Source organism: Antennarius striatus, chromosome 14 (assembly GCF_040054535.1).
Source record: "Antennarius striatus isolate MH-2024 chromosome 14, ASM4005453v1, whole genome shotgun sequence".
NCBI lineage: Eukaryota > Metazoa > Chordata > Actinopteri > Lophiiformes > Antennariidae > Antennarius > Antennarius striatus.
In genome coordinates this window covers 16,710,973-16,733,755 of record NC_090789.1, presented here as the reverse complement: position 1 = coordinate 16,733,755, position 22,783 = coordinate 16,710,973, and the positions used below count along the sequence as shown (strand labels likewise).

The 22,783-nt window shown below is 40.4% G+C and overlaps 2 protein-coding genes across 2 annotated transcripts; both read right to left on the bottom strand.

Annotated features, from left to right (window-relative positions):
* Nucleotides 1-300: 300 nt before the first annotated feature.
* On the bottom strand, nucleotides 301-4,473 carry zgc:91910 (Zinc finger protein 706-like). Its single transcript, XM_068332996.1, has 4 exons — nucleotides 4,376-4,473; nucleotides 1,904-2,054; nucleotides 1,655-1,782; nucleotides 301-1,424 (listed from the first exon to the last, which is right to left on the bottom strand). Exons 2-3 carry the CDS (start codon nucleotides 2,036-2,038, stop codon nucleotides 1,687-1,689), a joined length of 231 nt encoding a protein of 76 aa, XP_068189097.1. The 5' UTR covers nucleotides 2,039-2,054; nucleotides 4,376-4,473; the 3' UTR covers nucleotides 301-1,424; nucleotides 1,655-1,686.
* Nucleotides 4,474-5,781: 1,308 nt separating this feature from the next.
* On the bottom strand, nucleotides 5,782-20,023 carry LOC137607314 (glycogen synthase kinase-3 beta-like). Its single transcript, XM_068332995.1, has 11 exons — nucleotides 19,705-20,023; nucleotides 14,845-14,930; nucleotides 13,560-13,661; nucleotides 13,261-13,344; nucleotides 12,433-12,543; nucleotides 12,149-12,279; nucleotides 11,588-11,792; nucleotides 11,320-11,415; nucleotides 11,007-11,193; nucleotides 10,635-10,712; nucleotides 5,782-9,908 (listed from the first exon to the last, which is right to left on the bottom strand). Exons 1-11 carry the CDS (start codon nucleotides 19,877-19,879, stop codon nucleotides 9,847-9,849), a joined length of 1,317 nt encoding a protein of 438 aa, XP_068189096.1. The 5' UTR covers nucleotides 19,880-20,023; the 3' UTR covers nucleotides 5,782-9,846.
* Between the last annotated feature and the right edge of the window lie 2,760 nt (nucleotides 20,024-22,783).

Sequence of the window (22,783 nt, the reverse complement as noted above, 5' to 3'; positions counted from 1 at the left end):
ACACGTACAATGACATGTAGAAAAACATGTATGAGATGTAGAATAATATGTAGAGTAACATGTAGATTAACAAACATGTTTGCATACAGCATCATTCCAGTCAGCAGACGAGCCGAGATTCCAGAAGATCAGAAGACATTTTTGTTCTTTAACATTTCAGGGAAGTTCATCAGGGTGTTAAATGCTTGTACCTTGAGGTTTAATTAAACACTCTGTTACATTACACACACAAAGTGCCTATAGACATGCAAGTGTAGTTAAAAAAAAAAAGATAAATGAATGGAAGTCCATTGTGGCATATACTGAAAATTCCACTTTCACTTTATTGCTGTGAAAAAGGGTGAGCGTGGACAGACAGCTGTGTGCAGCTGGGAATGATCGACATACACTTCATAGTGAGGAAGTTTAGAACACTGAGGGTCAACACAAATGTTTACACGGATCATAAAAATAAAATTTCAAGACAGACACACATACAGTCTGACATCCAAACACATACACTCAACATGATCAGAACCACAGATAAGATGCAGGGTGACGTCACTAAAGTGGGCATTACATCATCCTCTATGAAGACCAGTCAATTTATTGAAGAGTAAAATAAAAAACAAAACAGAATTAGTTCAGTGGAAACAAGTTAGTTGTATTTCGTTTGCAAGTCAGGGCATAACCATAAAGTATTTATCATTCTGACAGCTGTAGAATACACTTCTTTTAATTATCTCGGTCCTTTGGGTGTTCCTTTAACTACTGAACAAGAAACAAAATTGAAAAAAATAAAATTGTTAGCATTTGGTAATCAGAACAAGTCAAATCCTGTTCTACCTGGAAAATAACGATTTTATTGCAAGATCATAGGAAGCATGTCAGAGAAGGGAGGTTCCACAAGCAGTCACTGATGGATTTGGAGATGACTAAACATATTACTGTTTGAGGTACAGCTGTGAGAGGCGGCTAAGTCTACAGTCTGTCGATGGAAACTTCACACGGATTCCCTCCACTCTTACCCTCGTCGATGGTAAAAGAATAGTTTTGGATTTATTTAAAGGTTTTAAACGGACAGCAGCAGCTTGTCCAACACAGACATGTGTTGCCGTGGATGATGGCTGCTGCTAATAAAGCCTCTTCAGATGTCTCACATCTCAGTCAGTCACAAAACCAGTTTATTCAGTATTAGCAGGTAATCTTGTCGGTCCCCTTCCTCACTGAAATACCAAGGTAGTTGTACAGAATAAATATAAAATAGGGTGCTGGTGTACTTCCTCCCCTGTCCATTTCTCTTACAAACACACACGTATGTACACAGCACACAAACATATCCACCCCCCCCAGCCCAACCCCATGTCCATGAATAAGTCCCAGTGTCCATCATCAACATCTTCCAACAGCTGTGATATGATGATTAGTCCATGTTTCCTGTGTATCTGTAAATGATGAAAAATGTTTTTTAGTGGAATGGTTATGCTAGAAAATATATTTTCAGTTTCAAACATGTCAGAAAGAACTCTCAGAAAGTTCCTATTTTAAACTGTTCAATGTAGAAAAGTTGATTTTGGTGAGATTAATTGTTCTGAAATGTATTTGATTGTAACAAACACCAAAATCTACTGGAACATAGAATATTGTAACCAGAAAGCAGCAGAGTGACTCGTACCCAGTTTCAGGTCCTGTAGGGTCGGAGGTTGTTCATGCCTGGACGTCCACCAGCTCAGCAGGCATGGTGGCTTTGGGGTGTTTACTCTCAAAATGCTGCTTAAAGGTCTTGGGGTCGGGCATCTGTGTCTGAAAAAGAGTAATGTTTTCATATGATACGTTGCTATGAAGATGAAGAACCCTTATCAGAGGTATTCTGACACATATTTGTGCCTCAGTTGTGACATCCTCTCCCAGCAGCGTTACGTACCTTGCAGACAGGACAGGTGTGGACCAGAGCAGCTTTAGCTGCAGTCTTCTGGTCGGTGCCCTGGCCTTTCTTCTTCTCGGCTGCCTTCTTGGCATTTTTTTGCTGTGACTGAATCTTCTGTTGCCCACGAGCCATAGCTCTCAACTGTGACCTACAGAAAGGAGAAGACACCACAAATTATACACCTTTGGCACATCCATCCATTTTCTTGAAGACGAGATGAATGTAATCATCTTGTCTTCAGACACTTTTCCCACCCACGGATCACAGGTGTTGCTGGAGCCTCTCATAGCTTTCTACTGATGACCCTAGGCACATCGCTGGCCCACACAAAAGACAACTACTCACACAACGATGGTCAAATTGGGATAATCAACTATTTAGGGCGGCAGTGGTTCAGTTGGTAGAGTGGGTCATCCAATGATCACACGATTGGTGGTTCGATTCCCGTTCCCACCCAGTTACTTTGGAGTGTGAGCTGACAGTGGGAGGTTTCAGCTCACACTCCGAAGCGAGCACTGCCAAGGAACCCTTGAGCAAGACGCCATCCCCTTTGTAAGCTGCTCCAGAATGAGGGGCGCACCATAAAGGATCTACCCCCCCCCCCTTTGTCATGCCTACAGGCCCCTTGTGTTTGTGTTGAGTAAAGAGAGAGCATAGTAGGACTTTATTAAGGGTTTGTATACACTAATATGCATGCGATTGAACTAACAAGTGTGATCTAGAGTGTGCTAATAATTTCCCTTCTCATATCAATAAAGTATATCTTAATTTTCATTCAGAAAATACAAATTTAGCACAGAATGAAATCAAATCCGGAACCTTCTTGCTGTGAGGTGAACAGCACGACCCACTACACTTTTGCATGGTTAATTTTGTAATTCAACCTTTGTTTGCACTGATGTTGGATAAAAACAGTTCAATACAAGCAGCAGATACAAATAATCTTAAATTAATTTAAAAAACCAAATATAATTGTACATGACAATTTGACTCTAAATGATGCAGGGAACACAACAACTGAATGATAGTCTTAGTGGTCCAGTGGGACGGAGCTGAGCTAAACTGTAGTTATGAAAACATAAATGTCTCAAAACAGAACAGCAGAGACTGGTTACTAATGGATACTGAGCTCAGACAGGAAGCTGTCCTCGTCTAGAGTCTACAGCTACATTTGGTCATCAAATAGACACCTCCTGCGAGCAGACAGAACAATAGCACCCTGAATGACATGCCTCATCAATGTTGACAAAGTACACATACATTCAGTCATTTTTTGTAACGCTTTTTCCACTTTCGCGGGTCACCATCCCTGCACCGAATCTTTGAACAAGTTTGTATGTGCTCTGTATGCTGAGACAGATTGAGTTCAATCATCTCACTGGAGGCTGCCATTTGAGACACTACTAGCTCAACAAACACTAAAATATAAGTGAACCATCTGGTCTATATGTGCAATTTCCTCCGGGATTATTAAAGTACAGTATCTATCTATCTATCTATCTATCTATCTATCTATCTATCTATCTATCTATCTATCGACAGAATATATGAATGTCTAGAATATGCCTATCCACTTCAATTTTGCGATCAAACTGTTTACAGGTTGTAGTATTGTTCTCTTTTAACATTACACAGCTGTTTAATCTGCCCTAATTAAATTATTCACGCACCTTATGATACAGTAAGTACTCCAACAGACCACAGCTTTCAAAATTCTAGGTGGCACGTAGCTCAAACACCATATGAACAGTTTTATAGTAGTTTTATAGTAGTGTAGTAACAATAACTCGGCGTGTCTCCTGACTCTACTTGGTACACATTAATACTGAATTTCGATGCACAAGGTAATAACAATATCGCAACATTTCATTGACCAAATCGAAAGTTATTGTGTCTTAGCTTCTGTTTTTTGATCACATGAAATCCAGTGGTTGAGCTACTTGTTACCTTCAGACAGAACACTCAACAAACATCTCCTTTGTCTTTCATTAAACTATAAACTATATATAATAGTCTGGATACTGAATGACTGCAGGACCGCCTGACCAGGTTATACTTCGGACCAAGAGCCAAACACCCGCAGCGATGATGGCTGCCGACAGCTAGCCTCCAGTTAACCCACAACAAAACAGAGATAAAACCTGCGTTTCCCTTTGTTTAACCGGACTAGTCAGACATTATTTATATGCGATATTATAAAGTGTTTGTGAAAATGTTTCCAAACAATTTGTTCAAAATGACCACTTAATTCGTCAGTGTGGTTCACAAAGGCCTCTCACTATCCTCACACTGATAAGCTAGTTGGAATGTTAAAATTTCATTGTACTCTAAAAAGAGTCACTACGTGATAAAGCGCTGTTAGCATAGAAAAGAGGACTCCGTCACGGATTTAAATCCCCCTTAGGCATCACCTACATCGGCTGTAAATACAAAATACTCTTAAAGTCTTTAGTTTTCATGTGAATCTACCTTCGAGACTTGCTCTCCCCGATCCTCCGTCGGTCTTCTTGTGTAAAAGGAACGAGGAAACTCCACGGAAGCTGACGACCTGCTCCTTGAGTCGAGAGCGACACCTGAGCAGCGCCCCCAGGCGGCCTGGAGAGTCACTGTCACCGGCGCAGGGTGGCATGTCTCCAGCGTGTTTCTGGGGCATCTGGGACGGTTTACTCTCCGGGCTGAATTCTCTGGAATTCCTCAACCAAAACCAGTACACCAAATAAAGGGACAGCCATATTTAATGTTTGGGTTGATTTGAATGTTGTGGGTTGAAACCAGAGTCTCCGTAGATCATCACATCTTGCTGATCAATCGGACTTAAATCTGAAACGTTTGGACACCAGTAAGAGTGGAAACAGTGATGATGATTTTAGCAATGTGGCTGATTGATACTAAGTTCATGTGTTAGTGGGCTGAGGAGGCATTCAAATATGATAAAACACCACCAGCATGATAAACAAGTATAACTGTGAAGATTTGTGAATTTATCAGTGCATGGTTTGATAACTAAACCTGATTTAAATCATGTCAGTCCCTTTATGCTTATTTTTTATGTCAAATTCAAAATATGGCTTTCATGCCACAGGTGACAAAAATGGTCCTTGTGTTTTACAATTTAAAGTTAAATTTGTAGATTAATATAACCACTACAGTAATGTGTTTTATTTTTGTTGCTGAACTCAACAAGTTAATTCAATGTTGGTTAGTCTGAGTAGCAGTGCATCAAATTCTGTTTGTAGCTTCACTGCCCTCTGAAAACTACATGCTTCAAAAAGTTAACTTCAAAATAATCTTAGAGGAGCAAAAAGTCTTTGGCTGGAAAACTCTCCAGTGCCTATGAATCATTTATAAAGCACAAAGGTTTAACAGAACCAGCTGGTACAAGGAGTGTTTAGCTAATTTCTGGAGCTATAAACTGAACACTGACATGAACGCTTCAGAGTTTAAGAGGCAGAAGGATCTTAACACTGACTGTCCAGCAAGTACATACCCAAGTAGTTCCCACGTGAAGAATGGAGGTGGAAGTGTGATGATGGTAGGACAATGTTGACAGCCCACAGGCGCTCATCGCCAATGAAAACTATTCATAGACCTCCTTTAGCTGGTTGAAAAAATGAAGAATCTTACATGGAAAAATTGGCTTTTCTTAGTATGTGAGAAGTCTTTAGGCATAAGACTTTGATGCATTCAGTATCATTCTATAATGTCGAATTCAATTTGATTATTGTGAAACACAGTACCAGAGTAGATGTTGGCGCAAACATTTGACTGGTGCTATATATGATGAGGCTGCTGGAGGTTCTGGTAGACACAGATACTGGATTGAAAACAATACATTTTTCAGTGCTTCTAAATAGAGAAAATACACACAATTCAAACACAGTTTCATCACTTTATTACAGTAAATGAGTCCATATCATATACACAGGACAGACAGACAGGTCAGTTTCTCTCTCTTTCTCCATCTATCCCTCCATCAGTATCCACCAGGACAGAATGACATCACAGTTAAATTAAATAAAGGTCAAACAATAACTTAAAGAGATAAGATTCTCCTTCAGTTAAAACAAGGGAGGTAACATCAACACAGAGCTGAGTTTTCAAAGGAATTAAAAGCACAAACAGAAAAAGCACAACTCAAATCAGTTCAAACGGTCAATTTCTGTAGGTCTCCTGGCCACAAACACAATCACAACACAAAAGTCTAACACTATGAGGCTCTGAATTCCACACAATTCATCCATGCTGGGTAGTAGCTGGACATTGTGTGACTTCTAAGCACCCTAAACATGTTTGAGATGACAAGTCGACAAAACACTTCCTGTGAAGACACCAGTGACCTGTAGCTACATCACTTTTCTCAATACTGCACAGTAATTATATAATGTAATAGTGTGTCAACATATGAACAGAGTTCTGTTCCAAGATAAAGTTAATAAAGTTTGATGGGGGGACCGGGACCTGTAATTCGAGTCTCACCTGGCTGATGTACTGGTGAGAAAAGAATCAGTTACTTTCTTTAAGGTGCTTCACAGGAAATCGTGTGTGTGTGTGTATGTGTGTGTGTGTGTGTGTGTGTGTGTGTGTGTAGACACATGCTGGAGAGACCACATTCAGACTGCTGTGCTCTTACATTTACCCAACGTGCCTCAGACTTTTGGTCCTATTTTCTCAAGTGAATAAGAACAGGACACTTTGAGTCAGAACCCTGGAACTTTTCATTATAGAAACAGGAAGTCGACAGACAACACAACCGACGGGACATCTGAGTGACAACGTAAACAGCTACAGCTAACCCTCACTGGATTACAGGACAGAGAAAGAGAGAGAAAGATCATCAACAAACATAAGGAGTAGGCCGATTCGCTTTTCCTTTGCAGTATTTACATTTTGAGTTGTGAAAAAATAAAAATATTTACAAAAAAATGCATGAACTAGGACTGCTTCATTGGCATGATGGGGTAAACTAATGAATGTTGTCCAGAGAAGAGGGAGATATGGAAGAGAGAAATCAGCCTTGTGGGACTCCTCCTGCTGGATGCAGCGTTTTCAACACCTTTTCATAGCTACAGAGAGTCTGACAGCTCTGAGTGTGACACACCCAGAAGGGTTAATCCAACATGCTGGTTGGACCCTTCACAGCAGAGGAAACGGTGTGGTCGGCAGCAGCCCACAGGAATGGGAGCTGAGCATATCTGAAACTCAAAGAAGCAGCTGGGAGGAAAGTCTCGGATGGAAAGGGAATGTAAAAAATGCTCTCCTCTATCCTTATAGGAAACCAATGTAAATGTGCACAGTGTGGAGGAACCTAAAAAGCATTAAGGCTCATCAGAGCTCCTCACCTACTTTAAAAAAGGTTCAAAACAAACATGGCTGCAGTTACAAACAGCAGGTAGAGGCATCGTGCAATAGTATCAAATATACTATACTACAAACTTTCAAGTGGACTGCACAGCTTGCTAAAATATGTGTTGTTGATTGCTCTACTCCATAAAACACTGGCTGTTCAGACTGGACTGCAGGTTGAATTACTGTCAGACATACATGCACACAGTTGTGGACGTTCATACATGAAGACGACTCTGGTTGTACATTCTGTGACCCACACAACGAACCCTAACCTGACCCTAACCAAGACTCTCGATCACATGGGGTGAAAATTTGATCTTCACAAAGACAGACGTTACAGCACACAACTGTATTTCACTTGTAAGCTCTGCTTGTGTTCACATCAATTTGATCAATCGAAAAACGTTCATTTATGAGATTAACTTCACACTAACGTTGCTACAAAGCTCGTTCCTGTAATCCAGTTCTCAACCAAATATAATAAATAAATATACATGAAACATCCCCTTCAAGTTCAACAATATATGAAATCTCCGTTCCAGCATTTAATCTGCTTCCTCCCATAGAGCAAACTGACATCAGGACATAAATGATCCTTCAGCTGAACAGGAATCCCACCAAGTAACTTTTTGATTTAATGGAATCTGTTTAATCTGCCAATATTAGTCAACGGAATCGTATTTATTATAGAGACATTTAAAACATTCCACCCTAAAACAATGTTTTGAAGTTTGGAAAAGTGCCAAATGCATTCTAAATGAATGTATATCGACAAAGGAGCTGTCAAGTAACCGTATTTAAATACTTATAGCTTAAAATGGTTTATCTAAAAAATTGAGATTTTAAAAGAACTCTGAGCTATCCAAGCCTTCATCAGTGGCATCCTTCCACATAAATTCAGTCTCTTAAACTGCTCAATTCAGGGTTATTGTTGTTTGAAAGCTTGGATCAGAAAAAAAGATATGTTGCCATTATTAGTTGATCCAAAGGAAATGATCTGGGTTAATAGTTCGTTAACTGTTTGTGATTCCATAGCTGTCATGCATCTGCTGGTTCCAGCTGCTCAAAACAGACAGTTGCAACGCTTCTTTGTTATTTATGGTGTTACTGAAGAGCTGTTAGATTTTTGACTGCCAGTTGAACAAAGAAGCAGACTGGGCAAAGGGAAACTTGTGATCCGCATTTCTCATGAGGCTCATTCACTATGAAAATATCCGACAGAGCAATCATTGATGAAAATAATGGCTAAGTGGAAGCTAGCTAGCAAAGATACCTCTGAGGACGCGCATTTTCTCCAGTAGACTACTTGTAGCACACAAAGACAGGGGAAACTGGTGAAGGCTGCTTTAGAGGCGGTTACACAATTTCTTTACTAGAGTTCAAGTGTCCGTTTCCTTTTGCTGTAGCTGAGGACCACGGTAACCAGAGCGTTGCTGGTTTCATTTAATCATGAGCTGAAGATAAGCGGCTAGCTGCTAGAACAGAGTACAAGGAGCACACTGTACAGTCCAGCAATGCACTTCTAGTTACACAACAATCACTCTACTCTGCGAGGTTCTGAAAGCTTCAGGTTCTAAAGGAGCCCATTATCGGCTTTTGCTGAACATTTACACTTTCTTCACAAATGATGAGAATTTATTTGGTGATGAACAGAGTCAAGAAAACATTCTCTGGATGATTCAGACACAAATGTCTATCCTAGAAATAAAGAACCCTGTCCTTCCTTGGTAAAATAAATAAATAAATAAGGGCTGAAGAAGAATCTAACTTATAAGTATAAACAGCGTGAACAGACGAGAGGAACACAAATCCTTTTATTGGGCAGAACTAAGCAAATAATGTTTTTAGATGGATAAGATGCCACCTCTGAATAGATGAGGCTACTGAAAACGAGTCCATGTGAGGGCCATCCAATACACCTCCTGCCAAACTGCTCATCACTACTTGGTGCTGATGAGAGTCCTCTACTCCACCGGCCCCGCAAGAAGGCAAAGGAACAAGATTATGACTATTCCAAAAACAAGAGGCAGGATTGGTAAAATAACATAACAGGACGAATTCATAATTTTTCCTGAGTACAATAATATCTTCTTTATCCTGATGACCTATGTGGGGCCAGTCTTGGTCGGGCAGTGTACAGGTCGACCCTTATTAAGAGGAATGCAAAAGAGAAGAATATAAAAAAACAAACCTAAGTGGGGAAAAACCACCAGAGATAAAATGTGTGATCACATGATGCATTTATCAAATAAATAACCTCAAATATAAAGAAAAAGAAAAGATACTGATTAAAAAAGGTTATATTACAGAGGACCAGCCCCCACTATTGAACCTCCATACACTACCCGAGCAGCAGCGACGTGTTTCTGTGCTGCAGAAGTCCGCTATAGTTCCAAACCTGGCAGCTAAACAACAATTATTTGTTTGTTCAAGGGAGCTGCTGATCATCTAAAACGAGGGCTAACAGCATGAAAGAGAGCAGTAGAGTGTGTGTGTGTGTGTGTGTGTGTGTGTGTGTGTGTGTGTGTGTGTGTGTGTGTGTGTGTCATGTGTGTCTATGAGGTAATGGTGAGACAGGCAGGTGAGAAGCTGCTTCAGATGCTGTTAAGAGATCCTGGTACTGAACTGTGTTGAGATGAGTCTGAACCAGTAACATCTGAAGGACAAAAGAAAAGACAAGAGTCCATATTAAATGACCCAACATCACAACAGTATGTGATTCACTTTACTGAACATCAGAGGTACTCAAATGTGGGTCACATTAAGGGCTAAAAACATGTTTAGTCCATGTGTCTTTACTCTGAAGTAAATGTGGTTTTTCATCAGAAGGGATTTTCTGAACACTGATTTCATGTCTAATACTGCCATCTGGTGACAAAACCAGATATCACTTTCACTACGTATATCACTTTACCCTGATCTGCTTCGAACTGGGCTCACTGGACTAAATAGTTCAGGTTATGGACACAAACTGTCTTTCTTATTGTGTACTATTCTGTTCCAAAGCAAAACAATTGTTATTAATTCATCTCATTATTCTACATCTGATATTTGCTGTGGAATTTACAGCAATCTAAGAATAATTTTATAATAAAAGACTATTGTGGAACCTACTCTCTGTAATTCACAGAGTAGTGTTACATATAGAGATGGACAAAAGTTTTAGATTTTTTTTTCTTTTCTGCAGCATTTTCCAATCAAGAATAAATCACTGTTAAACCAGGAAAAGCTTGAAAGGTATAATCATTTAAGGACATAAAACAGATCAGCATTTTGCTACAAAATGATTTAGCTTTGTAACAAATTAAAAGCTAATTGATATGAACGACATAGAAAGGATACATTAAAGTGGATTTACACTAGTAACATTAGAGTTTCCCACCGTGAGTGGAGGCGGCTGTATGAGAGCGAGCGTGAGGAGGAATGAGGGTCGAGTTTAGCTGGGGCTGGATTGACAGCTCTGCAAAACACAAGATGAAGCTTTTATTCCTTGAGGAGTCAAAAATCAAGAGCACAGCATTACATAACAGCAGGATCATTTAGGGAGCATGAACTACACCTCCTCATCGCAGTCTCAGTCTATAACAACACAAATATCATCATGTGGTAAGCAGATGGTGAATGCACCAGAGAGAACGTCAACAATACTTGGTAACTAGTATAAAATGACCCGTCTGGACAGACACAATGGACGATTGAGGTGCTGTGACTAAGATCAAACCCTTAAGTTAACCATGCTAGAATCTGTTGCTACCTGTGGAGCTGAAGTTGAAGAGCACAGGCAAGTCCCGGCCACTGGGCAGTCGCGTGTTGGGCTGACGCAGCTCATCAAAGAAGGCATGTGAACAGGCTTCTAACGGGGAGAACCGGGAGGCCGGTGTGTATTCCAGCAGATGGGAGCAGAGAGTAATGGCTTCTGGTGGAGTGCGAGGTTTAAACACCTGAGGAAAAAGGAGAATATTATTTAATGGCCATGAATCTGCTAAGAATTAACTGCACATTGGACACTTTATGGCATCACGGATGGCTCGCCATCCTGCTGTGTTTGTCTTCTGGTCTTTACGTACCTTGGTCCACGGATGGGCCTTAATCTGAGGGAACTTGAATTCGGTGTAATTTGGGTTCATCTCTCGAATTTGTTCCCTTGTCGGGGTTCCCAGAACCTGAAAGTAGTTGTTAGAGGACTGTAAGCTAAATACTAAGCGAACACACCCTGAGTTAAGTTATTGACACAAAAACCACAAACACAGGAAGATCAAACAACCCTATGATGAGTTTAGGAACACATGAAAACATAACATGTCAGCAGCACAGACACCCAATAGAGACACTCACCTTGATAATCTCTACCAGCTGGTCCACTCCACTGTCGCCAGGGAAGATGGGCTGTCCAAGCAGCAGTTCAGCCAGTACGCAGCCCGCCGACCAGATGTCAATGTTTGCCGTGTAGTCTGTGGCACCGAAGATGAGCTCAGGGGCGCGATAATACCGTGAGCAGATATACGACACATTGGGCTCTCCACGAACCAGTTGCTTGGCACTGGAGAAACACAAAACAATCATGTAAAACAAAAGTAAAAGATTCCAGCATGGAATGACACGAATCCAAGGGCCACAGAGCCAAATATCAGCATCTGCATGCAGTTAAGAGTCTCATTCACTAATATTTGGTTATTGTTTGGTCATGTGGCCAGCTTGTGATAAATCATGACTGTCACTGCAGTTTGGAGGAGAAATAACCCAGAGGACATTTTATGCCTCGGTCAGAGTTTCTCCAAAGTTAACGGCGAGGACGTTCATTCTCTTTGTTCTACACAAATTAAACAAGAAGATTGATAAATTTCTGCTGTGGTTAAACTCCTGTGGTAGAGAAATCCCTCCACTCATCCAGCTCACCTGCCAAAGTCACACAGCTTGAGGATAGCAGTTTCTGGGTCCACAAGAAGGTTTTGGGGTTTGATGTCTCGGTGGCACACACCTTGTGAATGGATGTAAGCCAGACTGCGAAACAACTGATACATGTAGACCTGAGGAGGGAAAACAACAAGACGAGTCCAATACAGTGAACAACAAACAGACAATACAGCCAAGTCACATTAGAATAACAATTCTTTCTTTGAACTTTTCTTAAAAGTCTCACTTCTCAACACTTCAACTAAAACCACTTTAGAAGCAATTACCTTCACGTAAATGACAGGAATGATGCTCTTGGCCTTGTTAAAATGCCGGGCAACTCTGTAGACTGTCTCAGGGACGAAGTCTAGTACCAGGTTGAGATACACTTCATCTTTCTGTACACATGACAGAGACAAATCATTGTGTTTAGACTGTCCATTGTGTAATATATCCAGTCCTTTTTTCCAGTCATTTTTCGGTTTGGGGCAATATCAATAATAGGGTTGAAAAATTAAGGGAAATTCCAACAACTGTCACATGGCCAAGTCCAATATTCAATTTTTTTCATTAAGTGTCACTACATTTATTCTTAATAAATGAGACGAACTGGAAAATTTTCAGTCCCAAGAAGTAAAAGTAGGAAACACACCAAACTGACAATGAAAGAACCAACACTGACAAAGACAAACTATTGTGTTGATTCACATTGCTCGTAATGACATAAAAACTTATTTTAATGATCAGTAACAATGATAAAAGCCTTCTGTTTGCGGCTTTATGAAATCAGGTTTTTTACTTTATTATCTCAATTCAGTTTTTCTTCTCAGGGAACTAATTCATCTTAACATGAACAACCAGTCAGTGAAGATGTCCATCACAAATTCAATGTGTAGCTGAAAAGCTGCAGACAGACTAACAGAAGAGGGCTGCATACATTTTAGCACAGGTTCATACTTTGGAAAAACAAGGTGGTTAAACTTCAAATTTAACTGTAAAAAGATGTAAAGGTTGGCAATGGTTGATATGTAGTTTGTAAAATGTGCTCCAAAAAAAATTAATACAATGGACATACAGATGTAACAGAATATATATTTAAAAAAAACAAGCTGTACCTTCTCTCCACTGGAATAGAAGAAGTAACGTAGTCTGACAATGTTGCAGTGATCCAGCTTCCTCATGATCTGTAGTTCACGATTCTACATTGACAAGGTACCACACGAGTGCACGTGAGACACATATCAAACATCAGTCAAAGCCAGGACAGTCTCGCAAGCAGGAGAACCACACAAAACATAGAGATGTATGAACAGAAGAAACATTGGGATGATGAGTAACTAAAGAAAGACTATGGGCGCAATTTAAGACCATATAAGAAAAAAAACACTGACAATGCAAAGTACGATGGCCCTACCTTGAACCTCTTATCCTGCAGAACCTTTTTGATGGCAACCATCTCTTGGCTGTCAATGAGGCGAGCTTGGTAAACCACACCAAATGACCCATTTCCTATTACCTGCAAAGGTTTCAAACACAGAGACAGAGTCAGGCACTGAGCTGAAAGAACCAGGTGGAGTTAGGTTAAATACAGAAATAACAGTGCGAGTCCTGGCTTTTATTGTTAAGGAATTTTAATGCTAACTACTACAAATATTTCATCATAGACTTCATTCAAATGTCAAAATGTTTGGAAAACTCTGATGATATGCTTCTATTGTGATTTATCATATCTTTCATACTTTCTGAAATATTTCCTGATAAAGTTCCCAACCATTCCTATGGGAAAATATTCCTCACTAGTCATACTTTTCAACAATCCACTAATCCTTCGTACTTTCAGCTACAAACAATAAAAATACCAGATGATCTTAAACCTCGAAAAATCTTCTTCATGCTTTGTTAAACTACTTCTGTATGATTCAGTTTTACCAGAATTTTTCATAAATGTCATGAAGTTTGTACATCTAGAAGGTATCAGCCGTGATCCCAGCATCGCAACATAAGAATCAGCATTTGGACACTAGCCTCCAACCACCAAGGACAACCTTCAACTATCTCATTTGTGCCCAGGTTCCATTTCAATTATTGTTGAATGAGAATGTCAAGCAGTCAGAGTTAAGATAATTTGCTTTTCATTTTAAATAAAAATGAATTCACTCCACAATCCTATCAGATATAAAATTATTACTAAAATTATTTTTATGCACACACTTCTATTCTCATTCATCATTTTTCTTCAAAAAAGGACAACTGCTTCATTTGGTACTTTTACAAACTTCAGCTTCATCACTGAAACTGAATCCCGCTAAAACTCAAGAAGCATCAGGCTGCTGACTTTTCATTAAGAAAATATAAATAAACATTTGCAAACTATCACAGATGCATACTGTAACCTTAAAAGCTGCGAAATGAAAAAACTTCAATTCAAACTAACCTATACAAGAGACTTCATTAACTTGTCACTAACACAGTTATGTCATCAGATGTTATCAGAGGAGACACAGACCAGCCACCAGACAATAGACTATAAAGCAAGTCTGTGTCTGGTCATAACAATTATGTCAACCTCAGCCAACTATATTGCAGTGATCATATTCAATGCAATAATATCTTAATCACAAGATGAAGTATTAAAGTAATATTACTATGTAAAGAAAAAAGTCTCATTTGATGATGCTGAGTGGTTTTAGTTTTGATACCTTTATGTCGGTGTAGGATACTTCCTGTGGGCGGTCCGGTCCTTGACCTGGTGTGGCCACAACTGTCGTCACCTTTCCACTGTCTCCTGAGAAACAAACAGAAAGAAGGTCAAGAAGAGATGAGAAAATACATGAATGTAGTTGTGGGATTTACTCACTGTCTAACATGGGCAAGAATACAGAGTAATATTTTAATTTCCCAAAGCTCCATTTCACTTCACCACGTATTCCATCGGGTAAAGTCTTATTTGTTTCCTAGAGTTTAAACGGTTCCATAAAGGATTCAATTAATAAGATTCCCACTAACAATAACTAATATTATGGAGTCACTTCACAATAATGTCAATATAGAACCACTGACACTCAGGACACTTGATTCCGACATCTGGGCTGCATCTTCATTGAAGAGACATTTGAGTAATTATGTTGAGGTCAGCCGAGTGACTGGAGGTTAACTTTAAGAAGCTTCAAAAGATAAATAGAATACTTAATACTGTACCAGATTAACCAGACTAAGAATGGACATCAGGGATTTTTGCGAGTCCAAAAAAGTTGTAATCTTTAGAATTTTTTTCCTAAAAATAAGAACACCACTGTGGCTACACAAGCTAAAAACCTTGTGGCCATATGGAATTTACTTCGCCTATGGCAAAGTGGCGAATGGCTAGCACAAGCCCAGGACACTGCTTTTACTAGTTAGTCATCTGGTAAGATTTGATTCAAGCTTCTTATTCAACAATAACACTGATGTCCTCTCTTTAATACTTTTAGGTCGTAGACCCAACTTGCTGACTGTTCAGCTCATGCTATTATCTCTGACCAGTGAAACATACAGCACTTTGTTATTCCCTGCCGCAAGCAGTCTCAGCACTAAAATGTAATTAAAGCGTGTCAACAGGGTGACGATACACAGGTAACACAATCACAATAGAAAATAACCCCAACAACAATTCTACAATTAATAACGTACTATTTAAATCTGTTCCAGGTGAAACTGTGACTGAATCCCTGTGGTCCCTAACACACACATACACATACAAACACACAAACACATGGACACAGACATAGATGGACATACACTGCAAAGTTAAATGCAGGACATCACGATAAAGGACATCCTTCTTGATATAAGGATCAGGGCTTTTTTCTGCTGGTAATTTTTTTTTTTTTTACAAAAATGAAAATAATTTACTTTCTGAAGGTCAGTATTCGATCAACAATAAAAAAAATTGTTCATTATGTCTGAACTCCACATATCCTATCACTAACCTGGTACAGTAATTACATATAGAAACTGAAGTCTTCAGAAGGAAATAAAGTTGCACACATGTAGTTTTCTATTCATATCACTTTACTGGTGGTTTTTAAACTCAAATAGCAACATGAGAAACACATTGTACAGAAACAAAGCAAAGTAGTTTCAAGTAGTTCAATAGTTTTTTGCAAATGTAACCACCTTCCCCATCCATCTATCCATCCATCCATAAACAGTGGCTTGGGAGCATCATAATACATTGGTCACATGGTTATGATCATAACTTGTATGTCCTCCAAAAAGATTGCACATACTTGTTTTGTGCAAGGGAAAACAACAACATATTTTTCTCTAACATTAATTCCATCTTGTGAATTTACAAATTTCATTTTAAGGTATAATGGGACTTTGCTGTTCTATGGCTTGATCTCGCCAATGCACATGACTCCATTTCACACAAGCTTGTTGAACTCGTCCTCCACCAACATCACATTCCCAGCAAAGTCACAGACTATATCCTGGATCACTACACCAACTTCAGGCCAAGAGTCACTGCTGGGTAAGAGACATCAGACCGGCACCGGCTTGAGAAAGGCAACGTAACAGGCAGAACTATCTCAGACTTTTTGACCCTGCCATGAACATGATACTCAAATCAGCAGAAGTAGAGTGCAGGGGCCCCATGACTATATGCCAGCACCCAATAAGAGCCTTTATGGATGACCTGACTGTCACCACGACATCTATTGCTGGCAGTAGGGGGATTCTCCAAGGTCTAGAGAAGCCATAACCTGGATGAGCTTTAAGCCAGTAAAATCAAGGTGTCCAGTGCTCAAGAGAAGGAATTTCTCATTGGCTGGAGTCGCCATCCCATCCTGACAAAACTGGTTTGCCAGGGAGGTTCAAGACTTGGATTTACCAATGCTCCATCCTGCCCAGGATCCTGTGGCCTCTGCTAGTGTACTCAGTACCTGGAACAACAGTCGAGAGCATGGAGAGGGAGACCAGCAGCTACCTGCGAAGATGGCTTGGTTTTCCATGCAGCCCAAGCAGCTCTGCTCTGTGTGGCACCAACAACATTCTGCAGCTCCCAATCAGTGGCCTTGCTGAAGAGTTCATGGTGTCCAGAACGTGGGAGGCACTGCCGTACAGAGAATCCAGAGATCCAAAGGTGGAATCAGCTGGTATCCAGGTGTAGACAGGCAGGAAATGGAGCACAAGGAAAACCCAAGATGTGGCTGAGTCGCGGGTGAGGCAGAAGGCACTGGTGGGGACCACAGCAACAGGATGTGCAGGCTTTGGCTACTTTCCAGCGACTAGACCTGACAGTGCTTAAGGCAAAGAGCACCAACATCTTACTCAGGAGGAAGTGAGGGCAGGTGCGGAGGAAGTATTAGTACTAGCAGGATGATGGGAATGGGGCAGCAAGGAGCCTGGATCAAATAGGAAAATGTTCTTCAACGTAAAATCACCTGGCCCAACATCCAGACAGCAGACTTCCAACACATCAGGTTTTTAGTCCAGGATGTTTATGACATCCTTCCAAGCCTGGGGTAAATTTGAGACATCATCCTGTCCCCGTGGCTCAAGATGGGGATACCTGGAACATTTAATCAGGAGCTGCCCAAAAGCCCTTGGAAATGGACGGCATCACTTGCGCCTCAACCAGGTGCTTAGGGTAGTTGCTGACAGCATAGCTAATGCTATTAACACCAACAAAGGGCCACTTCAAAACATGTACCATCAGGTTCCATAGAGCTGGAGAGAAGCCAAACATACAATCACGGGCAAAATTTGGCCTCCTCACCACCGCCTGAGGAGACCTGGGCAGGTAGCTGAAGTTCCCTCCCAACCCTCCCTCGTCAACGAGGTTTTGTCTCATTTTCGCCTGATTATTGTCTGAGATTCCACCAAGCAGCTGATCATTCTGTAGCTCACTGTGCCCTGGGAGGAGCGCATGGATGAGGCTAACGATAGGAAGCAAACCAAGTACCAGGAGCTGGTGGTGGAGTGCAGGAGGCAACGGTCCTCGAGCCCCTGGAAGTGGGCTGCCGGGGATTTGCAGGGTGTTCACTCTGTAGAGTTTTCACACGGCTGGGAGTCAGCGGAGAGACAAAACAGAAGGCAATTAAGATCCACAACTGAAGCCGCAGAGAAAGCCCCAAGGTGGCTTTGGATCAAGATTGCAGAATCGTGGGTAAACACTGCAGGGACACAGGCAAGGGACTGATCACCCAAAATAGGTTACCTAGGTGTTGGGTGTTGAAAGACGCGAAACTCCCAATGACCCTGGGATACATCACTGATGAAGTGTCCCAGCGCATCCGCCAGATGTATCTTTCACTGGACAGATGATGATGTCAGCCATAAAGAAACTGTGCTTCTCAATGATGAAAGATGGAAATATAGCTGCTTGAAATGTTAAAAGTCCTTTTTTTAAAATATCATTGCAGTAACAGAGAAAAACTATAACCACAATGACTGTTTGTGGTCCAACTCCATAAGTGTCACCTGAAGATACCGTCAATTGTCTAACCAAAAAGTAGTAGTATTCATGTAATAAAAATAATTTTAAAAAACACATAAAATTGTACAGAAATGCTGATGTCTTATTTTCATTTTAGACTTGATATTCAAAAATACTACATTCTGCTACAAAACACTGTACTTCCAGTTTATTCATGAGCACATCAATGATTGATGTGTGTTCATCTGTTATAAATAAGTAAATTTTAAAAAAAATCATCAATGTCTCTTACATATGTGGCTATATTCTCAATCCAAGACAACGTTCTATCCTGAAAAATAATCTAAAACAATCTCACTAGTCAAACTACGGTATATAAGATCACCTCCACTTTCCAGTTTTAATATAAGAGTCACAAACCACTGTCTGTTTTATGTTTGAATGAACACAAGGACACACGCCTGCTTCCACCTGCCACTGTGATGAAACAGAGGCATTGACAGAGGACACCCACTGTTAGAACACCAGCGGTCAGTCCAGCCCCTGTGCTGGATGAGTATCACTAGTATCCTTCGGGCGTCGGCCACCTGCTGTTGATTCTTTGCCCCACAGGTGACCTTGGTGAAATGACAACTTTCACTCGGCTTTTCTCCGACCCAGACTGATGGCTGATGCCGCACTCTGGACGACGCCCATAAAAAGAACCACTAACGCAGCGCTCTATGTTCAGTACTGTATGAGTCTAGCTTGGCCACAAAGAACGGTATAGCCCACTTCAATTCTCACACTTCGACTACAATAAAATCAAACACGTCCTAATATTTCGACTTTGCTGTAGTAAGTCCAATATTCCATTCAGGAAGCTGATGTTACAGCAGGTACAAATGACCAAACATCTGCCTAGTTTGATACTAGCAAAGGTACAACAATTGACCGGTGTTATCCGAACAGGGAACTCGGAACACACCAAACAAGTGGCTAACGTTAGCATTTGAGCTTGCTAACACGTTAGCAAATGGTTACCGTTACGGCAGAGCGACTTTCCGCTGGGCTTTGAAACACACAACAATGGTCTGTAATTGAGACTTAAAAACACAGACCGAAAGTTATCTGATATAGCTAGCTAACACAAACTTACTGGAAAGCTTCAGATTAGAGCATCCAGATGAGCTGCTACCGGAGGCCTGCGAGACCCCGGACTTTCCTGTGCTGCTCCCCACGGCAGCGGCTGATCCGGCGCATGCAGCGGCAGTTCCTGGCACCCCTGGCGGCTCAGCAAACGAGCTGGGCCTGGGCCGGCCGCTGCCGCTCATATCTCTGTGTAGGGGTCAGGGTTATTTTTTCAGTATTTTCAGCCAAGCGACTATTAATCATCAATACCCAGCAGCGAATAATCGTGGAGAGACACACTGAAATATAGAGCTCTGGTTGCCGCCGGCTGTCTGGGTTGATAGCTGTTGCTAGACACCTAGAAACAGACCTCTCGCAATGCCACCTGGGAGATGAAGTTCGAAGTAGCTGCTGACTAGCCTCGCTGCCCAGGTTTCACAAAAGAAAGCAACTACAAATTTGAAATTTCTCAACGATGGATGTAGGTCGAAGAGTAAAAGTCATTGTGTGTGTGTATATATATACACAGTAAATCATAAAACCGAACATTTAACATAAATTTCCTCAGATAAAAATGCATAATTAAATGTAACCTGCTAAAGTTGAGAAGCCAAACACCTTTTTCTTACAGTTTTTATCCATACTAAACTTATAAATTACTGGGTCACCTCAGACAGATAGTAATTAATTTACTGCTTGTAAAATTATTGTAAAAGTAAAAAATAGCTATGTAACTTCAAATACACATTTTAATGGTCTTGAGTATAATCAGTTGTATTACAATATACCTTCATGAACACTTTCTGAAGTCTCATGGGTGAAGCCTTCTGAGCAACTGATCAGTGAGGTTCTTACCAGTTTAGTTTGATTTAAATGACACCTCACCCTGAAAGGCTGAGATGTTATCTGAAAGGCTTTTTCTAATCCAGTAAACTGTTAAACTAATTTAACACTAAGATACCTGATAAAGATCAGACAGAGCAGTACATGCTGTATGTTCTAGGTCTTGCAGGAAATTGCCTTGATGTGTAAAGTTTCTGCATGTGTACATCCGTATTATAGCATACCGCCAGTTATACAAAGTCAAGTGAGGATTTTGAGTCAACTACACTCTTGTCTCTTCCATTATCATTTTGGAAAGCGAAGATAAGGTAGGTACTAAAATAATTTAGGAGATAGCATCAGGTCATTTTGAAACATTCTGTTAACTGCTGCACAAAGCATACAATTTTGTCAAATATTTTAAACTGACCAAATGTAAGAGAAATTCAAGGATGTGAAAGAAATTCAAGGATATAAGACATTGTGTTAGATCTTTAATATTTTCAATATTTAGTTTTTTTTGTTGTTTAGAAATATTGCACATGGTCAACATGCCTGCTTATGAGATAACACTCACTTTGCTCATCCTAAAATTCCTTCTCCAAAGTAAGCACAGTTCATTTTAAGCACAATCATACAGTGTACACGCACACATATGTGTGTATGCACATATGTCTGTGTGGGTGTGTGCACGTGTGCATGTGATTGCACATACATTACAGCCCTAACACGAAATCTTCTATTACCTGTGTGCATATATGTTGTATATCCTGAATATATATTTCATATATATCCTGAATCAAGTGGGTTTGATAACAGTCAAGATGCGAGAAAATAGTCACGGTGACTATAAAAATACTGTCTCTAGAGAACAATGTAGAATACAATGAAAAATATATTATTGATTAAGTTGCTATGTGGAGCAAGAACAGACTGGTTGTGATAAGCCACTGTCTGCATGTGCCAAAACATACACACACACACAAACACAGACCTAAATGCACATATATGGAAATACCGGTATATATATTTTTCAGACATCCAGCTGTTTACAGAGAAACAAAAGAGATACCCATAATAATAACTACCCCACTCTTCACTAAGGAAGCAAAGAGCAAAAAAGTGCTATTCAAAAATTGTCTTTGACTTTTAGTAAGTTATACCCTCTAGCTTTTCAAACAATGACAATAATTGTGATTCTCTTTTTCTGTCTTTTTTAACCAGTTAAAGATCACAACAGCTCATTTGTGCACCGATTTATATCTATGGCACAGAGCCTTCCCCAGAAAAAAAAAAAAAATCCCACCCATTTTACAAAAATAAAATAAAATGTCCTATTGCACCATTTGATGGGAAAGGATAAAGTGACAAGAAGAAAGGGGAAGAGGGGAGGGCTCCAAATACTGCCCTCCAGGGCTGGTCTAGGATCTGCTTTCCCTGAACTAACCCTTACCAGAGCCATCCTGAGCTACATAGCGCTTGATCCGGGACCAGTGCTTAAGGGCACTTTCTAACAACACTTGGGGTCAGGGGAGAGGCATGAGGTAAAGTCAGGAGCAGAGGACTGAGTAGAAAGGAGAGAAAAAGCAGGGAGGGCAAGGGAAGGAAAATGTGGTTGATAACATACAAGGTTATTATTTTTTCTACTAAAACAATCTTTAAAAACAATACTTTCCTGATTTTACTTGCAGCGGTCTCAGATGAGAGGCCACACAAATTGTGCAAACACCTGATTTCTGCGTTTTATAAAACAACAAACACCCCTGGTCCCCCACGTCTGGGTCTGGTGGAAAATGGTAGAGTAGGGAAGCAGGGTGAGAACCGTCCCATGTACAATTAATGATGGGGGGGGGGTGCAGGGCCACAGGCTGATTTTGTCCCCTTCTGTGTCCAAAGATTTTTTTGTATTCATTCTTTTTTTTTTTTTATGCTGGAGAAGAAACACAATAGAGCCACAAGAGAGTAACAGGCCACGTTAAAACTGGTTATTTCCACTGCAACGATAACGAGAGAAAGCAACATTATATCCACTGGGAGATTCAGACAAGTTTGGTTAAAATTCTACCTTTTCTCTCTGTTGGTAAGCTTCTCATGATGACCTCCTCCTTCGAAGTTACTATCTGTCTTCCAATGGTTGGAATATGACTTTTCTGTCTACTGAATATCCTCCAGTTTCTTCGTCTGCCTTTTGTCTTTTCTCTGGGAGCCAGTTGTTGTCAAATTGTTGAATCTTCAAAGCCTCGTAACCATTAGTCAGTTCACATAATCTCTTCACTGTGCCTGAT

Bases quoted from the DNA above. Each gene is read 5' to 3' on its own strand.
- zgc:91910 (XM_068332996.1), bottom strand. From the start codon at position 2,038: ATGGCTCGTGGGCAACAGAAGATTCAGTCACAGCAAAAAAATGCCAAG. The intron at 1,783-1,903 runs GTACGTAACGCT...ACTCTTTTTCAG, and splicing joins ACACCTGTCCTGTCTGCAAG to ACACAGATGCCCGACCCCAA.
- LOC137607314 (XM_068332995.1), bottom strand. From the start codon at position 19,879: ATGAGCGGCAGCGGCCGGCCCAGGCCCAGCTCGTTTGCTGAGCCGCCA. The intron at 13,662-14,844 runs GTATCAAAACTA...AAACCTTTGCAG, and splicing joins TATCCTACACCGACATAAAG to GTAATAGGAAATGGGTCATT. The intron at 11,416-11,587 runs GTGAGTGTCTCT...AACTACTTTCAG, and splicing joins AGCTGGTAGAGATTATCAAG to GTTCTGGGAACCCCGACAAG.